The sequence below is a fragment of the Taurulus bubalis genome (genome assembly GCF_910589615.1).
Source record: "Taurulus bubalis genome assembly, chromosome: 1".
Classification (NCBI taxonomy): domain Eukaryota; kingdom Metazoa; phylum Chordata; class Actinopteri; order Perciformes; family Cottidae; genus Taurulus; species Taurulus bubalis.
In genome coordinates this window covers 40,989,752-41,014,594 of record NC_136589.1, presented here as the reverse complement: position 1 = coordinate 41,014,594, position 24,843 = coordinate 40,989,752, and the positions used below count along the sequence as shown (strand labels likewise).

The 24,843-nt window shown below is 42.8% G+C and overlaps 1 protein-coding gene across 1 annotated transcript in view; it reads left to right on the top strand.

Annotated features, from left to right (window-relative positions):
- Positions 1-24,843, top strand: part of LOC306738112 (neuropilin-1a-like) — a gene marked incomplete at both ends in the record, with an annotated part of 75,552 nt that overhangs the window by 16,895 nt on the left and 33,814 nt on the right. Inside the window, 3 exons of the mRNA XM_079219941.1 lie at positions 6,139-6,320; positions 16,568-16,795; positions 21,369-21,539. Of these exons, the coding sequence (XP_079076067.1) occupies positions 6,139-6,320; positions 16,568-16,795; positions 21,369-21,539 (581 nt within the window). The remainder of the gene's footprint in view (positions 1-6,138; positions 6,321-16,567; positions 16,796-21,368; positions 21,540-24,843) is intronic.

Sequence of the window (24,843 nt, the reverse complement as noted above, 5' to 3'; positions counted from 1 at the left end):
TAAAAGGCCCAGACATATAATATTTGAAGGCGAGTGTTTTGCATTTTCCTGTCGTTTGATTCGTCACACCCCCGGCGTGTAAAGGCCTTTTACTCTTTTAATTTTCTAATCAACCACTATGACAATTGCTGCAACTTTGTTGTATTTGTTGCTGTCGAAAACATGCAGTAGTCAAAGTAGTTTTACCCATCAATCAGTGGGTTATGGAATAAAGCCTGAGAGGCCAATCCCAGTGCAGAGAAAGCTAAGCAATAACAATTGATGAGCATATAGCTGCATTTTTATAAGCTCAGAGCTTTTTTTAAGTGGATTAATTAAAATAAAGTACACACATTGCTAAAGCTGCATGTAAACTCCGTCATGACAGGTAACATGCTGAAAGTCAAACATTTGACCATGTCAATTTGGAAATTTGCCAAAGTGAAAGTCCATAGAAGTGGATGATTCAAATTTTGTGTTAAAACAATTATAATATTGAATCGCAATACTTACAAATTGCAATATATGTTTGAACCAAGTATGAGTATTGCACCCTTGGGTAAAAAAAATGTCCAATAGGTCTCATGTTCAAATGTGCATTTCTCGGTAGAAAATGCAAACTTAAAAGCTTCATAAATGAATTGATTCTGTGTGTTTTCTATCAGCTAGTGGTATAGAGTTCCCCCATCAACATCTTTTCTTCCAGACTCCCAGTCCTTCAAGGTGCAGCAGTGATTTTATACATCTCTCGACCTCCTGCTACCGGTAGCTTGTTAGTTTTGACATTTAACCCACTTTCACACGCTGTTCTGTGCGTCAGCGTGCCAGTTAACGGCATAAAAATGTAAATTCAAACATCTGCTGTCTGCTGGTGAGGGGCGATTGTTTCGCCCTTGAGCAAGGCATTCGCTACGGACAGCTGCTCTTGGAGGGCACGAGCCGGTGCGCTTAATGAGTGCTGTGAGGAGATGGAGAGGAGGCTGCAGGGCTGCAGACTGAGCGGCTCTCCTCCTTAACTAGAGTGTGAAGACACAGACCCACTTCATTAAACGGGCCCCGTCTCGGTAAACACCGACTGCCTCCAGGACCGGCTGGAGTGACTGAGTGAGCGAGTGCGGCCATCTGCATGCAGACAGACACACACACACACACACACGCATACACACTCCATCTCGCTCTCTCTCTGTCTCTCTATGGCTCTTATTTTATGAGCCTCTGTAAGACGTAGCGGGGGAGGGGAGGTTTCATGCTGTGAATAAAAATGCCATCACCTAAACATCACCGAGACTTCAGAAGCGAGCACACTTAAGTCCATGTCTCACCGGGCATGTAAAGCTTTCGGGGAATAAGACTGAGAGGGGAAATCAAGTCGGCGACGCAGAGAAGAAACAATAACAGAAAGAGAACTTTTTTTTTTTTTACACCTCCTGCTCAAATACCTCGATTTAAACATCAAAAAACACAGTTTGTGCCCCGAGCTGCCAACGCCGCCGGTACGTCTGAGAATAACTGCGTGTTCGACACGACGGTGATGTTTGTGAATTAAATGTGATATTTTTTTAGAGGGTGTTGCTGCAGGTCGGTTAATTAAATGACCTGCAGTATGTTAGTTTGCACCCGGATGTTTCTTCATCTTTCCAGGTGTGGGAGCTGCTTGTTATTGATTGCTCACGCCATTTTTTTTTTATTTGTTATGTGCAACTTGTGTGAGATTCTTGCTGTATTGATGTGATGAAGTCTCTCTCGGAGGGAAACATCTTTCCTGCTGGGTTTCCGTCGACAGTGATAGAAACTGTTTTTTGCCCGGTGTGCAGCGTCGGGGGAAATTTTCTTAAAATGTATTTTTCACTAAGAATACGTTCCGCAAATAGCGAGAATCGTAGCGAGTGTGTGTGTGTGTGTGTGTGTGGCCGCAGTATCAGTAGAGTTTAAAGTGCACCTGCTGATTAAAGTTCGACTCACTTAAGGAGGACTGACCTTTTAAAGCTCTTCACATTTTAATGATTAGCCGTTCCTCAGCAACAACAGTGCCAACTATTCTTTTAGTGTTGCTTAGGGGCGTCTTTGTGGCCAAGACCATTTAACAGCGATGCCCCCGGCTCGATTTCCTGTCTGTGTCTTCCCTCTGAGAAAGACTCGAGACGAAAGAAAGTCACGGCCGGAGGCCTCGTGTTATCCATTCTCGTGAACGTCACATCTCAGGAACGCCTGGAGGGAATCTCTCCAAACAGACATCCATGTGGAGTCGAGGGTGAACTGATTCAATTTGGTAGTTAAAGGTCACTGTGACCTCACTGGGCGGGATGTAATTCATGCGCTAATTGTGAAAACATTTCGGAAATTCAGAATCAGAATAATTTATTGGCCAAGTATGACATACAAGGAATTTGACTGGGTGAAAGATGCAAAACAATAAACATAGACATAGAATAAAACAATTAAACAATACAATTATAATAAAAAACAAGAACAATAGTGCTATAATAGATAAATACGGTAAACAACAAACAGATAACACATATTTTAAAGAAGCATTGAAAGACTTTCGGGTTGTGACACTGTGTCCTCCACCCGCTCAAGACCTCAGACATCTCTATAAGTGTCACTTCCTTAAGATTTCAGTCCTGCTTCATTTGGTGACAGCAAGTGTGAAAGAAGTTTGAGGAGTCGCCTGCCTGCTCCATGGCTCCCTGCAAGATTTCAAACTGATCCGCTGTCGAAATAATATCGAAAATGACCGTTGCCTCGTCTCGTTGATGCGGTTAATGTCAAGCTCAATGTCAATGTCAGGCTCACTGACAAACACACATCGGGTTTTCCTGTGATATTTGATATTTTCAAATGTCCAGCAGAGAGAGAGAGAGAGACAGTAAATCAAGATGTCTGTGAGAGATCAAAAAGAATTCCCACGTCCTACTCAATGAAGAGGCTCTTTGAGAAACCGCCACCTGACGAGCCGTCCGTCTGCGGCGCTAACGTCGTTAGCCGGTTAGCCGTGAGAGAATTCAGCCTTCGACGGCTGAATTCCTCGAGTCATAGACGAGATGGCTGTCTGAGCTTCGGTCCGAACCCGCTGGGAAAGCAAAAATGTCCAACACGGCACGGTCGTTCATCTGGTTACGTCAGGAGGTCTGTTTGTGTGTGTGTGTGTGTGTGTGTATTTCGGGAGTGAAGGGTCTCATCAGACACACATTCCACACATTCTTACTTGAGAGCTTTTACCGCTGATCAGCACGCCGCCACGCCAGAAGAAGATTTTGATACTCTACCCCAGCTTCCTTGGGAAAGCTGTTCTCTTGTTAGGAAAGGTCAGAGGTCAGCTTCAACACGGTGACCCTAAGAGCTGGCCCTCCGTACTTTTTACCCTCTTCAGCTTAAGATACTCGCCGGGCAGAGTTGTTTCCACAGCTGGCTGCAGGAGGAAGACGCTCGTTACATCACTGAACATGTTCTGGACGACGGGATTTATTTGTTCAGCGCTTATAGAAACACTCACAAAGTGCTTTCAGGATGTATGGCAATAATCGCTGTCCAAACAAGGAGAATGTCAGATGTGAAAAAACATGGAGCAAAAAAAACGGCGGTTATGAAGACGTGAGATGTTCCAGAGTCTTAACGTCGTGGACTACATCCTGTGGGTTTTTCCCATCGTTACAGAGTCTTGAGGCCGGGTCGGAACAGATTATCTGTTGGAGCCGTCCAAACATGTCTGACATGCATGACCCGCTACGTCTGAACAAGTCCGGCAGTGTGAAGCGGAAAACAAGAGCAGCTATGAAGTGGCTTTTACAAGTGCAGACAATTGCATGCTATTGCAATTATCATTACAGAAAAGGAAGAAAAAAAAGAGTCTGTGAGTGTGTGAGGGTCGACTGTGTGAGATCAGCCAAACCGATGACACAGCCATTTGTAAGTCATCCAGCGTGCAGCATCGCTCATGCTTTTTGTGCGCGGCATTTTTACGGCTGGTCTATATATAGTGTGACCTCACTGCAATATAAACGCCTTCATGTGACACATGTAGTATGAAAAAATACGACTTATGGTGTTTGTGAGGGGGGGGGGGATTACGTTGAGTGATGGTTGTGACTTCCTGCTTTCCATTCTTTAGTTATGTTGTGTTATTTGCTGAGTTTACGTACTTATTTTAAGCCCAGACATGGTGTTTTTCCGAAACCTAACTCAGTGGTTTGTGGCCTAAATCGTGGCGTAAAGTGACAAAAAGCCAAAAGAATGTCGTCATGACATGTGGAATGTCCTTAAAATGTTGGATGGAGACTTTGGAATTTTAGATTGTTGTGACTCGCTTTTCTATTTTGTTTATGTGGATAAAACAAATTGTTATTATTCAAGTGCATTTCTCATAAATATCCCTCCGCCCGCCATGTCGGCTGCTCCACACAGAGTTATCTCCTACACTTCCCAGAATGACTTTCAACAAAACCTCAAAGATGGACCCTGAACTGGAATCCCTTATCTGTGGCCTATTGTGTTTGTGTAGTTGGACTGCAGGACGGTGATAACAGCCGAAGATGAGTTCTACTAAACCTTGTGTCTAGGAGAATATTAATCAGGGAGGAATTCAGCTCTTTTTCTTCTGGTGCGAGGGGAAAAGTCAAGCCACGCTTCTGCGAGATCATCTTCTTTAAAATGTTCGATTCAGTTCATAATGCTTTGATTTTGTCTCAGATCAAAGGGTTCCACACTCATCGTTGTAGCACGTGTGAGGACGTTGGTTTGAACCCCCTTCATGCATTGGAGCGTTTGGACGTTTCTCTTTATGAGGCCATATTGCATGAACCGCCTCCTGGTTTATGGTTTCTGTGCATTAAAAGCTAGAGAACCGCCTGCTCAAACACATCAACTATGGCTGCACATGTTTTTAAGTTGCACACAAACGGCTTGTTTAAGCATACGAGTGCAGACCTGCACACACGGCCGGACAGTGGGGTGACGGACATGATGAACTCTCTCAGTGGGATCCTCAGAGCCTCCATATTCCTGTCATCTCTCTCTCTCTCTACTCTCTCTCTCTCTCTCTCCGTTGTCGCCGCACTTTCCTAAATCTGATTTATTTTTCTCTTATTTCCCCACACGCACACAGTTGAGACAGAGCTGTTTTCTTATCGGTGTGAAAAGCAAAAAGAAAACAACAACAATGCGAACAAGATGATTTTTCACTTCAGATGTGGACCGGTGGATATATAGGGAAGAAGATGTCTTCACTTGTGGGGAAACAAATCTGATTTTATCTGAAGTGAACACACAATCTGAAACGCTGCTAACAGAGCAGATCAGCTGACTAGATTTTGGTGTTTTGGGGGAAACGCCTCAAACCAGTCAAAATACGGAAGCCCGCCAGTGTCGAAAAAACATGTCTGAGAAAAACGGATATGAGATGTTTTGTTGTGGTTTCACAGTTCTTGTGTCTTTCAGACTTCAGCAGCTTTTAAATCTGCCTTTTGTTAATATGCTATTTGACAATAGTATTGTTGACACTGAGAAGTCAACGTACTCCAGCGTTAGTGTCCAGTACGGGTCGAACTCCAAAGACATTTCCCACAATGCAGCTTGATCGTGTCCCCCTGCTTCCAGTTTGTAACACACTTTCTGTTCAAAACAATTTAACTAATAGATTTAATTATGACACTTTCCCAGTTGATTACTTACATTACATTATATTACAAGTTTTCTCAAATGTTTTAATAGTATCTAATGGTGACTTTTGGTGAATTTAGGAGAAATCTACAAACATAAATAGACAAAGTAGTAAAATAAACAGCTAAATATGTGTTTTGGATGTTTTCTTTGCACGAGTCTGAAAGAAAGCTTGTGGAAAAATCCCAGAATCTCCAAATTTACCAGTGCATGAAAAACAACGTTATTGCTTCCCCTTAAACATTTGCAGTAAATTTACATAAAATCACTGGAACGCCTCTAAAAAAATAGTTTTTGAACGAATAAATTAGTTCCAGACAACGACAATTACTCGTGCATATGTTCAACATCTGTGTGCATTCAAGCAAAGACTCAAGGAGGAACAGAAAACAATGCTCACTGATCCATTAGGGCGGGTTAACGTAATAATACTAATTATGAGCTCATATTCATCCAAAGATCAGCAGAGCCTAAACCTGAACCTCCTCTCTCCTGCTCCAGGTACGACTACGTGGAGGTGTACAACGGCGGGGACGAGCTCTCGCCCATGTTGGGGAAGTTCTGCGGGAAGATCGCACCGTCTCCGATCATCTCCAGCGGCAGCCAGCTGCTCATCAAGTTCGTCTCCGACTACGAGACGCACGGGGCGGGATTCTCCGTTCGCTACGAGGTCTTCAAGACAGGTGTGTTTCCAAAACCCCGCTGAAATGCTCCTCGTTGTTGCTGCATTGCTTTGGACAGCAGCATCAATTAAATGCTGCATTTGCTCTGCGGGTTGTTTCTTCTACACGCTCCGCTGAATGTGATGAATCGCCTCATCGAAGCAGCCCATTTAAATTCAATTGTAGTTTAGCCAGGTTTCCACAGGTTTGTTCTGTAGCTTGTTTTAGATCAATGGCGTGCATCATATTGCTGCTATGAGAAATAATCAGCAGTTCATTATTATTTTTCACGTGTTTCAGGAGGCTGGCAGGACGCCCAAGAGCAGTAGGGGATGAAAACAAATCAAATAGACTTAGATTTTGGGAATTCCTGTCCTCTGTGAATTAGAGGGAAATATGGTGCCGTATATTCTGCAGAGTTTTGGTTCTGTGCAAGTTATCTGATCACTAAAAATATGTCTGAGGGGGCGAGAAACACGGTCATGTTAGTTGTAAACAAACCTCCCGGGTAAGCTGGAATATAAAAACAAGAGCCAAATTATTCCCAATAGCTGTGGGAATCGTTTCAGTAACAACCACCAACAAAACAATAATATTAAATGACGTTATGTGAAGTACTATGACATGCTGTTCTCATACAGCGGTGGTGGCTAAACCTGCGAAAAGCAAAACTTATGTAATCCACATGATCATTAACCAGGAAATTTGAATGATTAAAAAAAAAGCTAAAAAAGCTCAAACCGGCATCCCTAAAATAACCTTTCAGGGAATAAAGTCCGAGGTTGTCCCAACAGCTGAACCTCTGGTACACTGACACCCTGATCCTGCAAGTTACATAAACTCAACGAAGACCCAGAATGCCGTTGGAAGGAACAGAGAGTCCCAGCTGGAAGCAAAGCAGGGCCGACCTACACAAACACGAGCCTGCGGAGGAGGGAACCTCGCTCCCGTGTCCTACATTTGCATTTCCTCGTCTCTCCCGGGTCCACTTGAGTGTCTGCCAAGCGCCGAGTCTCCTGTGGCCACTTCAGTTTCCACCAATGAGGGCCGGAGATATGAATCAGATAAAAAAAAGGGGCCATGCGACTACGTGAGATTCCTCCTCCCCATTTTTATAGTTGTTTGCACCCCTGAGGGCAATAACCATTCACAGAATCCCAGGATCCAGGAATAAGTATTCCCAGGAGGATGAGTGTTGAAAGTAGATGAAAGATGGAAAGGCAAGAGCTTCTTTTGTTTAAATGAGAAGACAGTCAGTAATGTGAGTGCAGGGTTCGGAGCTCCTCCAGGCTCTCTTCTGTTGTACCTTTTTAAATCTGCCTGTATCGACCTTAATTTCAGGGTTCAAAGTGGAGTCGAATGACAGGATGTTATTAGAGAGTCGGTGTAATAAATCTTTAGACGTAGGTCAGCAGAGTATCAGCTTGGAAGGAGAACATGTTCCTGGTGGGATTTGAAAAAATAAAATAAAAAATGTAAAATGTAGCTTCCACAAAGATGTGTGAGGATTTATGTTTGAGCGCCAATCGCTGATATAATGACCAAATTGGGGATTTATAGCACATTCATAGTGCTGTCTGGGTCACCGTGCCATTTCATTTCAGAAAAGATCCAACTTTATATATTTGTCTTTTCTGAAATAGACAGATATATATATATAATAGAACAGTGATGAAGCACTTTCGGTCTGTAAATGGAATTTAAAGGGTCGGTTCTCCCAGTTCCTCTCATTTATCTTAATAACTCGGACGAATGTAAACCCACATTATCTGCAAAGATAAGAGACGAGTGATAAATGTTGTTTTTATAATTTGAGTGAACAAACCCTTTCAGCAACCAGCGCCTTGTGATTTAAAAATTCTTCAAATTCTTAAAACGCTGCACCGTTTAAGGGTCAAAGGTCACTTTTGCTTTGGAAACAGCATTAGTCAAAAACAAAATAACATCCTGTGTCTTTTCCTAGCCACTTTTCCTTGACTTCAACATGGAAAACTTCAAGAGGTGAAAGACGGAGGTGAAGGAGATTTTATAAAGACTTTCATTCATGCTCAGAGAATCCAACAGCACTTCCATGACCATCATGTTTTTGTTTTTATTAATAACTTTTTTTTTAACAAATAGAAAAGGAGCGAACACATTAATGCTGCTGCACATTTTAAATAAGAGTTCCTGTCCAAAATCAGAATCAAACCTCCTGAGAAGCATGGTATGTCGCCGCCGCAAGGAATTGTGGGACGGTACTATTTCTTTGTCTTTCGGTCCAGGGTTCCTTATGCTAAAGGAGATAAGGAAGCCATTGTTGTGGTGTTTTTGAAGCGCTCACAGAACAATTAACTCAGGAACATCTACTGGGAAAACTCAGTGGATGAGGTTCATGTGATCTGATCAAAAGCTCCATGACATCTATACTCATGGACCTCGTGGCGAGACGGTTTTACCATGTGAAAGCCGAGATATTTCATTTAGAAAATTCCAATCGGCTCCAAGTGGATCACAGCTTTGACTTTCTTGTATTGAGCAGTTAGTAGATGAATAACATCCTCAGACGTTGGGTATGAAGGATGAAGGAGGTATGAAGGAGATATGAAGGAGATATGAATGAGGTATGAAGGAGATATGAACGAGGCATGAACGGGGTATGAAGGATTTAAGAACAAGGTATGAACGAGGCATGAACAAGGTTATAACTGAGGTATAAAGGAGGGGTGAACGAGGCATGAATGAAGTATAAAGGAGGTATGAAGGAGGTATGAAGGAGGTATGGAGGAGACATGAAGGAGGCATGAAGGAGGTATACAGGAGACATGAAGGAGGCATGAAGGAGGTATGAAGGAGGTATACAGGAGATATGAAGGAGGTATGAACGAGATTTGAACGAGGTATGAAGGAGGTATGAAGGAGGTATACAGGAGATATGAAGGAGGTATGAACGAGATTTGAACGAGGTATGAACAAGGTATAAAGGAGGTATGAAGGTGGTGTGAAGGAGGCGTAAAGGAGGTATGAAGGAGGCATGAAGGAGGTATGGAGGAGGCATGAAGGAGGCGTGTCAGGTGCGTGTTTCTCTGCTGCTGTTTCTCCTCGTGTTTCTCATAGAAACGGAGCAACTTGTTTTCCTCTTGTCTCCGGCCGCCGTCTCCTCTCTACCTGCTGCACGGACGTTTCAGGGCCAGCTGGGAATGTTCTGTGTGTGTGTGTGTGTGTGTGTGTGTGTGTGTGTGTGTGGCTTCATCGACCCCTTCTGTGTGTTTACACAGGTTATCTTTTCATGTCTTTTGTTTGTCTTGTGTTGCTATGTGCCTGCAGCTATCGGTCAGTTTTTTTGCAATTCAGTGTGTTTATCTGGGTTCCATTGTGCGTGCACACATAAGTGCATGTGTTGGCATGTGTGTGTGTGTGTGTGTGTGTGGTGTGCAAAAGACAGGTGCACGGGACCCCAGGCTCATTTAGCTAATGGGCTGTTTGTCCTTGGAGGCAACAGGGGTGACCCGCAGATGAGATGGATGCTCTGGCACAGAAGAGGGGGTTCGAAACTAGGACAGCAAGCGTGTGTGTGTGTGTGTGTGTGTGTGTGTGTGTGTGTGTGTGTGTGTGTGTTGGCCTCAATATGGGTCCTCTCCCCTCTAACAAGTTAAAAACAGCTCTTGTCCTCACTCAGGTAATCCCCCTGCCATGGTGCTGTCTTCTTTCTCGCCACATTTAAAATCCATTACAACCAGAGCGGCGCATCGAAAGTCGCTCTGGTTACAAACGGGCCTTTCCCTCTATCGAGACCTCCCATTAAATCTCTCTCTCCTTCTCTCTCTCTCTCTCTCTCTCACTCTCTCTGCCGGTTTCCGTCCTCTGATCTCATAATATTATTTTGTTCTACTTGTGAAATCAAAGTAATCCTCGTATTTGATTTAAACAATTACGACATTTTAGGTTTCAAATATTTCAGACGTGAAGATTCAGACATTCACATGTCAATTTAAAAAATATTTAAATGATGTTGTTGTCATAATAATTGGAAAAGCTGCTTGGTTTGACATTTTGTATCCATATATTTTTGCGTCTGTCTGTGGCATCGCTCATCCCTCGCTCCTCCACCTCCGTCACTACCTCCAGAGGCCGTGACCCTCCACGGACGACGAGCTCCGTCTGGCCTTAAAGATGGCGCTCGGCAATCGTGGGCTTAATGAGCAACTCTGGATTAATGAGCGTTGGGGTTGTAAAGCTTTGGCACACCCGGCTCTCATAACCATAACCATAACCATAACTCCACCCTCCGCTGACCGCAGACGCACAAGCGAGCCTTTCCTCAGCGACCTGGAGATGTATTTACACCGACGGTCTACTTTTAATGCAGGTTTTCAAACTGAATATGCTCAAACACACAATATATGCAGCGTCTTTGAACAAACACTTTCAAATATTGCAAATGCGCTGGCACATTTGGCTCGCTTGATGTTTTTTTGAGACATTTAACCTTTTAAAAAAACACCTATTTTTAGGCCTCCGCTCGAAAATTGCATACCCAAACTAAAAAAGGTGTATCTCTGCAACCACTAGGGCTATTTGAATAATGTTGGCGTTATAATAAAAGAGTATAATGTGAGATTGTGTTCAGATGTGTAAATATCAGTCTATATGTTACTGGTAATGAGTAAATGAAGATGACATTTATACAGTTTTTACAGCTGTTTAATAGTTTTTCCTCCGTCCAAGGAAGTGATTTTTATGTCTCCGGTTTCTTTTTTACAGATAACATTTTGTCGGACCGCTCAGGAACAGACAAAGGAGCAAATTATTGCCGCTATGATTTCATAATTAATTTGTATGACTTCATGCACTGAATGAAGCAGCCAATCACAGGTAGATACACACTTTAGTGAAGGCCTGCAGGAGAAGCATTGGTCACCACCGCCTGGAAGTAAGAAAAAATATAAAATTAGGAACTTCACGAGAGCGCGAGTCCACACAACGAGACTAGTCGGCGTGATGACGTTTTAAATTCTCCTTTTGCCACTTTTTTAAGTCACTTCAAAGAGTCAAAATTCACAAGGTGGGTATTTACTTTGACGTATTTCATACAACAAACAAAGCGATCAAATCTTAACCGCAGACGTCATCTCAAGCATCGAACATTCACAAAAACACACGTGACTTTGACACGAGGGAACCAGAGGTTGCGAAAGGTATTTCCGGGTTTCAGGACTCGTTCCTGCAGCGCTTTGTAGTTTAGCATTCTGCTAACCGCGGCCAAATATTATTTTATTTATTCATGAACTTTCAAGGGAATTATTCCCTTGGAATCACATTCATTTCTGACCTTGATAGACATGCAAGCAGCCGAGATTTCTCATGAGGATTGTTAGATTTACTCAGCCCATCTGCACATTCGACACACACACACACACACAGACTGGAAAGTGTGCCAGCTGAGCGGGATCGAAGCCTGCCTCGTCTCTTCCCCATCGTTCATCATGTCGCCCTTTTAACGACACCACCTGTGTCAACAGCATGGGGTCTGCCGGAGTGTGTGTCTGTCTGTGTGAGGATCCATGTGTACAGGCGCGCTCGGATAACATGCGGGTCACATCTGGCCTGGCAACACACACACACACACACCTCGTGCCTCCAAGGGATGCTTGACCCTCGTGTCGTCTTCCACCCTCAGAGATCGGTCCCCCGTCTCGTGACCTCGCTCGTGTCTCAGAGGTGTGAACCGCCCGCCGCCGGTTGACTGATGCGAGCCGACGCACAGACTCTCCGTCGAGTCGGCACATCGACAGAAGAAGACCAGCTTGCGTACGAAAAAGACACAACAGCTGCCGCGTTGACCCGCCGCTCCGTTTGCACTTTTATCAGGAGACACTCGGTGTCACATGTCACATGTTTCTGCTTTCTTTCATCATCTTATAATCTAGAGGAGCATGTGACGCTTAAGGGGGAATTATGAGGGTTTCCGTGCAGCTAACTGCAATTAAAAAGTAAAACTAAAGTCTCTGTTGCATAACGCTTCTCTGTGGGTCTCAAACTGCATTAACAGTCTTCACAGTATGTCATCACAAGCCGCATGGCAACCCAATACTGTCCTCCCACTGCGTGTTGCAGCTTTATGCACGGAAATAAATGAACAAATGTTGCTCTGTGTGTCACATACAGATTGAAAGTAAACAGAGCAAAGAAAGTAAAGCTGGCAGGAACACAACATTCATTTGAATGAGAAGGCGATCCAATTAGAAATGAAGAAGGTATGAAGGAGATATGAAGGATGTGTGAAGGAGGTATGAAGGAGGTATGAAGGATGTGTGAAGGAGGTATGACGGATGTATGAAGGATGTATGAAGGAGATATGAAGAAGGCATGAAGGAGGTATGAAGGAGGTATGAAGGAGGTATGAAGGATGTATGAAGGAGGTATGAAGGATGTATGAAGGAGGTATGAAGGAGGTATGAAGGAGGTATGAAGGATGTATGAAGGAGGTATGAAGGAGGTATGAAGGATGTATGAAGGAGGTATGAAGGAGGTATGAAGGAGGTATGAAGGATGTATGAAGGAGATATGAAGAAGGCATGAAGGAGGTATGAAGGAGGTATGAAGGAGGTATGAAGGATGTATGAAGGAGGTATGAAGGAGGTATGAAGGATGTATGAAGGAGGTATGAAGGATGTATGAAGGAGGTATGAAGGAGGAATGAAGGATGTATGAAGGAGATATGAAGAAGGCATGAAGGAGGTATGAAGGAGGTATGAAGGAGGTATGAAGGATGTATGAAGGAGGTATGAAGGAGGTATAAAGGAGATATGAAGGAGGTATGAAGGAGGTATGAAGGAGGTATGAAGGAGGTATGAAGGATGTATGAAGGAGATATGAAGAAGGCATGAAGGAGGTATGAAGGAGGTATGAAGGAGGTATGAAGGATGTATGAAGGAGGTATGAAGGAGGTATGAAGGAGGTATGAAGGATGTATGAAGGAGGTATGAAGGAGGTATGAAGGAGGTATGAAGGATGTATGAAGGAGATATGAAGAAGGCATGAAGGAGGTATGAAGGAGGTATGAAGGAGGTATGAAGGATGTATGAAGGAGGTATGAAGGAGGTATGAAGGATGTATGACGGATGTATGAAGGAGGTATGAAGAAGGTATGAAGGAGGTATGAAGGAGATATGAAGGAGATATGAAGAAGGCATGAAGGAGGTATGAAGGAGGTATGAAGGAGGTATGAAGGAGGTATAAAGGATGTATGAAGGAGGTATGAAGGAGGTATGAAGGAGATATGAAGGAGGTATGAAGGAGGTATGAAGGATGTATGAAGGAGGTATGAAGGAGGTATGAAGGATGTATGAAGGATGTATGAAGGAGGTATGACGGAGGTATGAAGGAGGCATGAAGGAGGTATGAAGGAGGCATAAAGGAGGCATGAAGGAGGTATGAAGGAGGTATGAAGGAGGTATGAAGGAGGTATGAAGGATGTATGAAGGAGGTATGAAGGAGGTATGAAGGAGGTATGAAGGATGTATGAAGGAGATATGAAGAAGGCATGAAGGAGGTATGAAGGAGGTATGAAGGAGGTATGAAGGATGTATGAAGGAGGTATGAAGGAGGTATGAAGGATGTATGACGGATGTATGAAGGAGGTATGAAGAAGGTATGAAGGAGGTATGAAGGAGATATGAAGGAGATATGAAGGAGGTATGAAGGAGGTATGAAGGAGGTATGAAGGAGATATGAAGAAGGCATGAAGGAGGTATGAAGGAGGTATGAAGGAGGTATGAAGGATGTATGAAGGAGGTATGAAGGAGGTATGAAGGATGTATGACGGATGTATGAAGGAGGTATGAAGAAGGTATGAAGGAGGTATGAAGGAGATATGAAGGAGATATGAAGAAGGCATGAAGGAGGTATGAAGGAGGTATGAAGGAGGTATGAAGGAGGTATAAAGGATGTATGAAGGAGGTATGAAGGAGGTATGAAGGAGATATGAAGGAGGTATGAAGGAGGTATGAAGGATGTATGAAGGAGGTATGAAGGAGGTATGAAGGATGTATGAAGGATGTATGAAGGAGGTATGACGGAGGTATGAAGGAGGCATGAAGGAGGTATGAAGGAGGCATAAAGGAGGCATGAAGGAGGTATGAAGGAGGTATGAAGGAGGTATGAAGGAGGTATGAAGGATGTATGAAGGAGGTATGAAGGAGGTATGAAGGAGGTATGAAGGATGTATGAAGGAGATATGAAGAAGGCATGAAGGAGGTATGAAGGAGGTATGAAGGAGGTATGAAGGATGTATGAAGGAGGTATGAAGGAGGTATGAAGGATGTATGACGGATGTATGAAGGAGGTATGAAGAAGGTATGAAGGAGGTATGAAGGAGATATGAAGGAGATATGAAGAAGGCATGAAGGAGGTATGAAGGAGGTATGAAGGAGGTATAAAGGATGTATGAAGGAGGTATGAAGGAGGTATGAAGGAGGCATGAAGGAGGTATGAAGGAGGTATGAAGGAGATATGAAGGAGGTATGAAGGAGGTATGAAGGATGTATGAAGGAGGTATGAAGGAGGTATGAAGGATGTATGACGGAGGTATGAAGGAGGTATGAAGGATGTATGAAGGAGGTATGACGGAGGTATGAAGGAAGCATGAAGGATGTTTGAAGGAGGTCAGTTATATGTAGAAATATACATTTAATTTCGAGGGTATATATATATTTATATATATATATACGTATATATATATACGTATATATATATATATATATATATATACGTATATATATATACGTATATATATATATATATATATATATATATATATATATATATATATATACCCCTTGAAATTAAAGTCTTCACTCGTTCAACGTTGGATATTTTGCAGGAATTTTCCTCGTCCGTGATGAAGCGCAACAATGGTGAGACGAATATGAACAAAAAGGCAGATATGTAAACACGACACAGCTGACGATTTCTATCACCAGAAGGTGTTACGTGCAAAATGCATGAATGAAAAAGTGTGAGGAATGAAACATCGGCGTCCGAGGGCGAGAGATAACAGCAGAGACGATGTTTTGCGGGGGATTTTCTTTTGTGTAAATGAGCGAGTGGAGCAGTGTGTTTCTGCACAAAGTCACGGTTACATACGGTGGATCATAAGGGATGTGTGTTCTTAAAATATATGAATTATTAGAAGTCAGAGACAGAGAGCATCGTTAAAAAAATATAGGCCTTCTAGATAATATTACAAAGTATACAACAGCACTGATTTTCTTTATTTCACTATGAATACAAATTCTGAGGTCGTGGTTGAATGATTATGTAGGCTAGCATGTGTGTGCATTTGGATGTGTCTAATGAGCTAACAGGGTTGTATCTGTGTGTGTGTGTGTGCGTGCGTGCGTGTGTGTGTGTGCGTGTGGGGTGTTGTTGGTTGTTGACCATGATTGGTTGTCTGTAAACAGCCTCTCAGTGTGTGTGTCTGTGTGTGTGTCTTCCCCGTCACAACACAGGCTATAACGAGCCATTTGATCTGTTACTGGGTCATCAAGACAACATTTGGGTCATCATGCTTTTTTTGGGGTGTTTTTTTTTCCTCCCAAAATTACAATATTAAAGATAGCCAGACAATTTCAGACAATCCTCGAATGGGTCGCTTCCATCAGGAAAAATCGCCAAATCTAAGCCTGTGAAATAAATAATAATATTTTAGCAAAATCACTTTTTTCATGATTTAAAGCATTATAACTATGTAAAACTGCACAAAATAAACGTTTGAGTTCTCTTTACTTCTAGCAATGATTGTTATGAATCTTAAACTGCTCGGGAAATCTGAGGGGGCCAGTTAGCCGCTTCACTGTCCTTCTCAAAAGCAGTGAAACAACATTGGCTTTCCGTGAAATGACATCATTGTTTTGGAGGAAAATCTAGTTTTAAGACTCACGCGGTCGTGGTCAAAGTAATCTTTATTCCGCTGCGTCACAACTGTGCAATTTCTTTGATTTTCAAGTTTTTGACACCCAGAAAGGTCAAAAACTAAAAGGTATGTTGGTCTACTATGTCCTTATTTTTGCAGTAGGAAACAAAAAAGTAGAAAATATACAATACAGACTACAAAGTAAAGGTAGAGATGTGACGCATGGAGCAGCTATTAATGGACGAAGCCAGGGTCTTGGCCTTCAGTACCACAAACGGCTCATTTTGCACAAAAAAACCTCTGTCCAAACACGTCTTGACACCTTTTACAAACTCATCAGCGTCTCTCTCTCTCTCTCTTTCCTCCTCCGCAGGTCCAGAATGTTCCCGTAACTTTACGGCTCCCCGAGGCGTGGTCAAGACACCGGGCTTCCCCGAGAAGTACCCCAACAACCTGGACTGCACCTTCATGATCTTCGCCCCCAAGATGTCCGAGATCGTGGTGGAGTTCGACAGCTTCGACATGGAGCCCGATACTACGCCGCCGCCGGGCGCCCTCTGCCGATACGACTGGCTGGAGATCTGGGACGGCTTCCCTGCAGGTGAGGGGGAGGGAGAGAGGGAGAGAGAGAGAGAGAGAGAGAGAGAATGAGAGAAATGGAGCATGTGTTGGTGGAAGTCTGAGAGGCTGAAACGTGGCCTCAAGCTTATTAATAAGCCCTTGTATGGAGGGGGAGATATGATGCATTTTGTGTAAAAAAAAAATTTAAACCATATATACGTAATCTCACAAGGGTTACTGTATTATAGCACTTTTTAAATTATTCAATTAGCCCTTGTGGTTGAGGAGCTAGACCTGTTTGAGTACGGGTATGACCACTTTTTCGTTTTCGGGAAAAAAAGGCTCGATTTTTAAAAGGTTATATTTCTGTTTTAAAGTCTCAAATGGAGACTTGAACAAAGCTGGAGTCAACTTGCACCAAAATAAGTGACGACACGACATGAAATTGTTCACGGTTTCACTTGTTTTACCGACTTTAACGTCCATCTGTGGGACGGTTATTATGGAACGCGCGTCCTGCGGCAGCGGCACTGAAAAAGAAACAAAACTTTTATTTTAAAAGCATTTCCTGAACTACCAAGACCTTTTTCTTGAAGCCAGAAACTGTGTCTAAGAAATACGTTCTAATGGCTGACGTGAAAAACCAAATAAAACCAGGTCAAAACAAGCTATAAAAGAATATTTTATGAACTATTTCCCCTCTTATGGCTCAAGAACATAACATAATAAGACCGGATACATTTCCAAGATAGAGCAGCGAGATAAGATGTGAAAGTGTGAAGGTGAGAGAATCGAGGGAGAAAGAAAGAGACCGTCTTCTCCGCAGGTGAGGGGTGTCAGAGCGGGGATAATGGGATGCAGAAGCAGAGGGTGGATATATGCGGCGCTGCGGAGCGGCAAGCGGAGAAGAAGAGACGGATGAGAGACGGATGAGAGGACGGCTTCCCCCTGCAGATGTTGACAGAAAACAGACAGAGACGTGAGGAGGTGAAGGGGAGGAGGAGGGAGGAGGAGAACAAAGGATGGATGGCTCCCCTGCAGGTGGGAGCGCTCGGTTTGAGTGATGGAGGTGAGAGAGGGAAGCGGAGATGGGAAAAAAAGACGAGAAGAAGATGTGGGCTGAAGTGAGGGTTTGCAATTGTTTTTATTTTTGGGGACACAACACGTTTTGTGCAGCAACAACAGGAGGTATTTGCACTTTTTGGATGGATGTTATCCTAAAATGTTTTTATAATTATTCTTTTGGAGAAATCCTCTTTTACAAAAAGATGCAACAACGACTTTAAACGGTTGCGATTTTCAAAATAAAGTTCATTCTGTGAGGCGTTAGAGGCTCCTCGGCTCTGATCAGTCAATCAATCTTGCAAATGCCATGAGGCGCACAAAAAAGGAGAACATGTACACTGATTATGTTTCAGATGTTATGTTTCATGCACTACTGTCTTTTTCACACGTGAGACTCATGGAGGGATGTACTGACAGAGGCTCCCTCACAGCTTGCTCATTGTTCCCTCACCGAACCAAAAGAAATCGGCTCTCCGCACACGAAGCGGCGGCGACGCATCCTGCTCCTCCCTCTGTTCTCGTTCCTCTCTCTCGCTGCCGTTGTTGTCTAATTAGCCGTACAGTGAGCGGATAACGCTGAGAGCTACATACCTCGGACCGGGCCTGAGCGGTGCCTGCCAGGATGCCCACAATACTCACTGCTGTGCCCAAAGCGTCGCCTGATTATATTGCCAGGGAGGAGACTGGCATGGGAACACGAGAACACAAAGACTGGCACAGGTATACAGACAGTGACACACACTTTAAAGCCCTGCCAGCATACATAGCATGCCAGGGCTTTTTTTTTTTCTCCTGTCAAACGATCTCTGTGTGTGTTTGTGCATTCAGGTGTCTGTTTGCATCAATGTGTGTGTGTGTGTGTGTGTGCCACAAAGCGTCGTATTCCCGTGTTAGCTGAGTGTGTGTGTCGGCGCGGATAACAAAGCAGGGTGAAGACCAGGATGTATTCTTCATCCCATCAAACGCCGTCGCAGTGTTTAACAGGAACACCAAACATTCCCATCATGCACTGCTGTGGTTGTTTGTGTTTTTGTCTTTCTTTGAGAGCTGTAATTATGTTCTTCTAAGGGATGTTTTTTGTTCTTGTGGGATTGAATCAGACCAACAGGGCTCAATATGTTTTAGATTTTCTTTTTTCCTCTGAAAAATAATCAAATAATTTGATTGATATAGTTTTTTTTTGCAGATTTGTTCACAACAACAAATCATAACAATGGAAAGTGAAGAAAACGAATAAATATCCTAAACACAGAGCTTAACTTCTTCAAAACATCTTCTTTTTTTGGGGAGTTTCTTTTACAAAAAAACTGGTTTCCTTGTTTGGTTTTTCCGGAGCTTTCAGCCGGTTTAAAGTTCCGCAAAAACACAAAGAATTTTCTGTTGTCAAGCTTTTAGAATTCTAGAATACGTTTGAGTTGTTTATGTTGCTAAAATCCCAGAAATGTAATCTTCCCTTCACCTGTTGTTTATTTCAGATATGACCACTTCCTAGATAAATGTAAATGCAGCCATATTCCTTGAAGGATTTTTCCATTTTATAGCTGATTGCATTGACAACAATTTCTCTCATCGTCTCGCTAAACCTGTCCTCGTCTTCACTCCTGAATGATTTTTTCAGCCTCAGCTGTGTCAGATTTATATATTTGCATATTTAAAAACAAATATTTCGACATGCAATAAAAAAAAAATGTCATTGGCTTTTAAATGATATTAAAAATTACTTTTCATCAGTGACAATGCTGTTTCTTTAGATAATAACACTGCTTGCATTGTGTTTGATCTTCTATAAAATTTAGATGGTTATTTTGTTCTCACTTATTTTGCTTATTTTGCTTCAAATTGCTCGAAAAGTATAATTCTTTTTGCAACATGTATGATTCCCTGTGCACTGAACGTTCCCTCCTGGAGTCCTCGAGAGGCTGCAGATAAAGTATCTGCAGGAAGCAGGAGGCACCACAAGCCTGGCTTTGTTTCTCACAGATAAGAAGGAACACGGAGGAACCGGCCAGCAGACTGTGGGCAGGCGGTGTGTCGCTGTGCGTTTATGAAAATAAGAAAATTACGTTTCTACGGTGGAGGTTCGCCTCGGTTCGTGCGTCTCACGTTGCATTTTAGTCACAGAGCTCAGCAGCTCTTCCTCCAAAGAAAACGGTCAGTCGACGACACAGAAAGATGATTATTTTCTGTCCAAAGAATATCTTCGCCCTGCACAACTAACAGGATTTCAACATTTAAAGCTATAATAATTGTCTGTTTTGATCTGTATCGATATTATCTTCCATTATTTGCCATGCATGTTAAGAAAGGAGATGTCAAAACCGTCTTGGAAATGAGTCAAAAACTGTCTTTTATTGTGCAGCTGATGGATTATTTTTGGTGGCGTTTTGTTTTACTGATCCATATTTTCCGAGCCAATTATCTTTCTGAAAAAGGGAGAAGGGGAAAAAAAAGAAAACACCATGATTTGGTACTTATAGGGAAAATAGAGACAGCTAATTTAATTTGCTACACTTACAATTAAGGAAAATGTATTAAAGACTAATGCAAGCAGGTCCCCTGTGCATTCATGTGAGATTTGTCAACATAACAGTTTGTTATTATTATAAAAATAACATTCATTTCGGTTTAAATGGAGGCTTTCTGTGAAAACACATCCTTATCTTCTCTATAATTAGCACCTAATTACACAGTCCATTTAAGAAATGTCCTAGAAAAGGATTTAGAAGCAATACTTGTTTGTTTTGAGGATTCTGAATTTAACAAACCTGGACTCAAAATCTTGAACGTGAGTCGTCAGGAAAATATGTGTGGGGAATTGTGATGTAGTATATCAAATAGCCATTATTCAATGTTGCCTGAGAGAAAGAAACACAGGACTTTTACCCAGGAGACCGCTGTTCACGTCCCGTATGAAACCAAAAATAACTGCTGACTTTGTGTTGTTACACTTAAAACACCTAAAGATGTTTGTTTTTTACGGTATTTACGTTGTTTAATCGCTTACAACGTTAACAACGAGGCGTTTCGCGTTTCTGCAGCAGGCGATCGAGGCCGATTCATATTTATGAACGTATTTTGGGTTCACAAACGTCGTTGTTTTCTTTTCTGGCCACTGGATTGAAATGAGAGCGCGTAACAGGATGATAACAACCTACAGGTTTAACACCGAGACAAAGGCGCTATTCCTCGCTGCACGTGCGTGATTTCATACATCCAGTGTATACATAGCGTCGGGATTATAAGTGCCAATGCAATAGGTTGTGTGTTTCTGCCATCGCACCTTTATTCCTGCCTGAAAGGTGTCACGTTGCTCAGCAGAGGTGAGCGATTACAGCTGACAGGAGATCAGCTGCTCATTGCGTTTGTCGGCTTTTCAATCAAATAGTTTTTATATGAGGACAGAAAAAGGACAGAAGGAATAATAAACCTCTGCAGTTGATGAGCGATTCAGCTGACGCTCTCTCTTTTTCTTATTTCACCCTTTCTCCTCCCTCTTTTTCTCCCTCCTTGTCCACTTGCATCCTCCTCTCTTCCTCCTCCCCTCTCAGTGGGTCCCCACATTGGCCGGTACTGTGGCCAGACGTCCCCGGGCCGCGTGGTCTCCTACACCGGCATCCTGTCCATGACCATCACCACCGACAACGCCATCGCCAGAGAGGGATTCTCCGCCAACTACACCATCCGCGAGAGGATCCTGCCTCTGGGACACGAAGACGAGGGTGAGCAGTGATGAAGGGCTGATGTAGAGGGTAGACCAGGGTTCATTTCCTTGGATGTGTCTCATTAGTCTTGAACAGTATCCTTGAGCAAGGAGCTGAATCTCCTTCAGCTACAGGCGCTGCCCTGTATGTGACCTTTGACCTCTGACGTCCACGTTACAGCAGAGAATTTCTCCGTCAGGGTTTTAGAGCATGCGGTAAAGAAAGAATGTGACTTGGAAGAAATGGACGTGATGTCCCACCATCAATGTTTCATAAATAATACATCAATTCTGGGTTTTTTAATGGATCTTTTCATCCGTAAAATGGCAATAGATAATGAAAAGGCAGCGTTATAATCTCCAAAGTGACATCTGCACATCGTTTTTGTCCAGATAAGTGTCCAAAAGCCACAGATGTTACATTTACGATCATAAAAAAATAAGTAAATAAGTAATTCCTCCCGAATGACTGGAAGCAGTCGATTATAAAGACGTATGTAATTTTAAGGTTATCAACTAACGTTAGTTATACATATATATATTTAGTTTCAATGGTTGAGAGTGCATTTGTTTGCAGTTTATTTATATTTGTCAGTTAGATAAACATGTTTAGACTCCTGAAAAAATATAATTCTATAGTATTTCATACATTCTTTTGCCATCTCACAACCACCCAAAATGTATCTTTAGACCCCTTGTGGGGTCCTGAACCTCAGGTTGGAGACCACGGCTCTGAACTATTCTCGACTATGTTGAAACATGTTTGCTGTATGACTCGAGGTTTCGGATTTCTGCTCGTGCCAATAAGTAAGAAAATATAGAAGAAAAAAAGAAAACGCTAATCAATCGCACGTCAATATTCTTCCTGTAATTGATGACATCATCGTTACATGAGCCCATCTGGTGTCCGGGATTCAGAACGTGAATTTCACCCCACAATAAGTTTAATCTTATTTCAAAGCTGTAACTTTTAATTTAAAATGTGCTAAAAAAAAATAAAAAAAACACAGCTTATATTTCCATCAGCTTTGACCCACTTCCATCAATGAATTAGGCCGATTTCACACATCGGGATGTTATCACGGGAGGAAGAGTCTCTCATGCTCGGCTCTAGAAGCTCTTTGTTGCAGCAGTCAGTTATGTCGGGGCCCGTGTGGCTCCTGCTCTGTCGGACCCTCGACCCCTGCAGTGACCCCGGTTTAGGAATGTGAGTGCGAGTAGAGAGGTGAGTTTACGTAAGGTCCCGCGGTGGGTCACACAGGCTCTTTGGGGAGAAGAAAATACCACATTTTACTGCTCCAAATTGATAATTAACGACTTTAAAAGTCAGTTGACTGTGGTATGTCTTACGTCCTGTACGTTATTCTAGGTGAGGAGCAGTTTTTTTTTATATTTAATGCTACATCATTCAATCACAACACAATGCATGATGATGTTTTCTGAATCACACATGCATGAAGATATTTCACCAGAGGGGTCACAGTTATTCACATGACTTGTTCTTTTTTTTTTTTGCCGTGGGCAGAACATGTGGTTGGTTGTTGGGCTGTTTGCATGGCGTGTGTGTGCGTGTGTGTGCGATAGCCGGCGTCGATGGTGATCCATGTAATGACAAGTTGCATGGATGCCGTCTATATTTGTCAAAATGTGGCTGAACTGTACGTGCATGCCCCTCTAGTCTTAACTGTAATGGTTTGAGAGCAGCACTGGTGTTAAACAAAGCTCTAATTGTCTTAGTTTAAGTAACACACACACACACACACACACACACACACACACACACTCAATTACTTTGCCTACAGAGCTCAGCAGATTGAATTAAAGCTTCTCGCCACACACAAGTGACTGCACGTATGGACTGAAGTAGGTCAGCGAGCACAAAGCAATGGATGCATTGGCTAAAAGTCTTGGTTAAATGGTTGAAAACAGTGGTCGTAAGCATACAAATGAAACAAAATACTAAAAAGAAGAGAGAAAATACAAGCTTTTTGCTTGAACCTTTGACACAATCTGCTTGCGCTATGTGTGTAATCCTGTCTGCCCCCAGGCTGCGACCTCCCTGGTAAAAGAAAGGTGCAGATTGCATGTAACAGGAACACTGGGGTGTTTCACTCTGACTTTATTTTAGCACTGAGATCAGAGTTTTCCAGTTAAAATGTGTATTCTTCCCGCTGTTTGCTCTTGGACATGGTAGCCGTGTTGCTAATGCTAACGCTAATGCTAACGCTAGCAGCCAGAAGGATTGAGGAAGCGTGGACCGTCAGAAACAAACAGCTGTGTTGATTTCTGGCAACAACTAAAAAGAAACTTAACACCTAATCCTATCACTGGAAGCCAGAAACAAATATCTCTGATTCATTGGCCTTTTCATAATCTAAACATGGAACATAGAACTCCTTTCTGTTGTATTTGATCCGCTTGGCTTTGTCCCACTTGGAAACGTTTCGGGGGGAGTTGAAAAGTTGTTTGTTGCCACTTTGAATACTATGAAAATAGTGTTGCTTTATAATAGTGTAAAAGAAAGAAGAAAAAAAATCTTGTAAAAACACATTTCGAACACAGTGGTTACACACAAAAGGCTGCTAACCACTGCTACAAACAACCTTTTATATCCTCTTTAGTTAGATTTTTACATTAATGTAAAAAGCTAAATATATAAATTCCTCCTCTTGAGGATTTCAGGAGGAACTTCCACTCATCAGGATCTTGCAGCGTCTGAAGTTCAAACTCTTGACGTCCTGCAGTGAATTAACGGTTGTCTTTGTCAGAAAGGACCTCCAGCCGGGCCTTTGATCAGCTTTACGATCGGTGTGGGGTCATTTTACATCCTTTCTTTCTTTTTGGGATGGAGAGGTGGAGGGACTTGTCCCGCATGCCCGCTGTGAGGGAGACATGAAGGTTCTCTCATGGATTGAAATAAGATAAGAGCAACAAAAAACAGAGAAGTGAAATAACTTAGTGGTAAAGCGATGCTTCGGTTGGCTGATATCCTGTAGTTTCAGAGGTGTTTTCTGGCAGGAGAAGGGAGGAAGCTCTGAATTTGGATGATTTCGGGGCCTGATAACAAATATAGACGGTGCGGTCTTTTGGTGATGCTGCGAGAAAACTTTCTCTCCTCAGTTTATTTGTGGAACTTGGAATGAGGTAAGTGTGTTTGTGTCCGTCTGGCAGACCTTGTGTCTCCAGACAGGCCTCCCACACACACTCACACACACACATAAATACTCACGTTTCCTTTTGGCTCCCCGTCCCCGTGCCCCCCTGCTGTGACCGAGTGGACGCAGAGACTCTGACATGTAGGTTTGAGTTTGGTCCAAATGCTC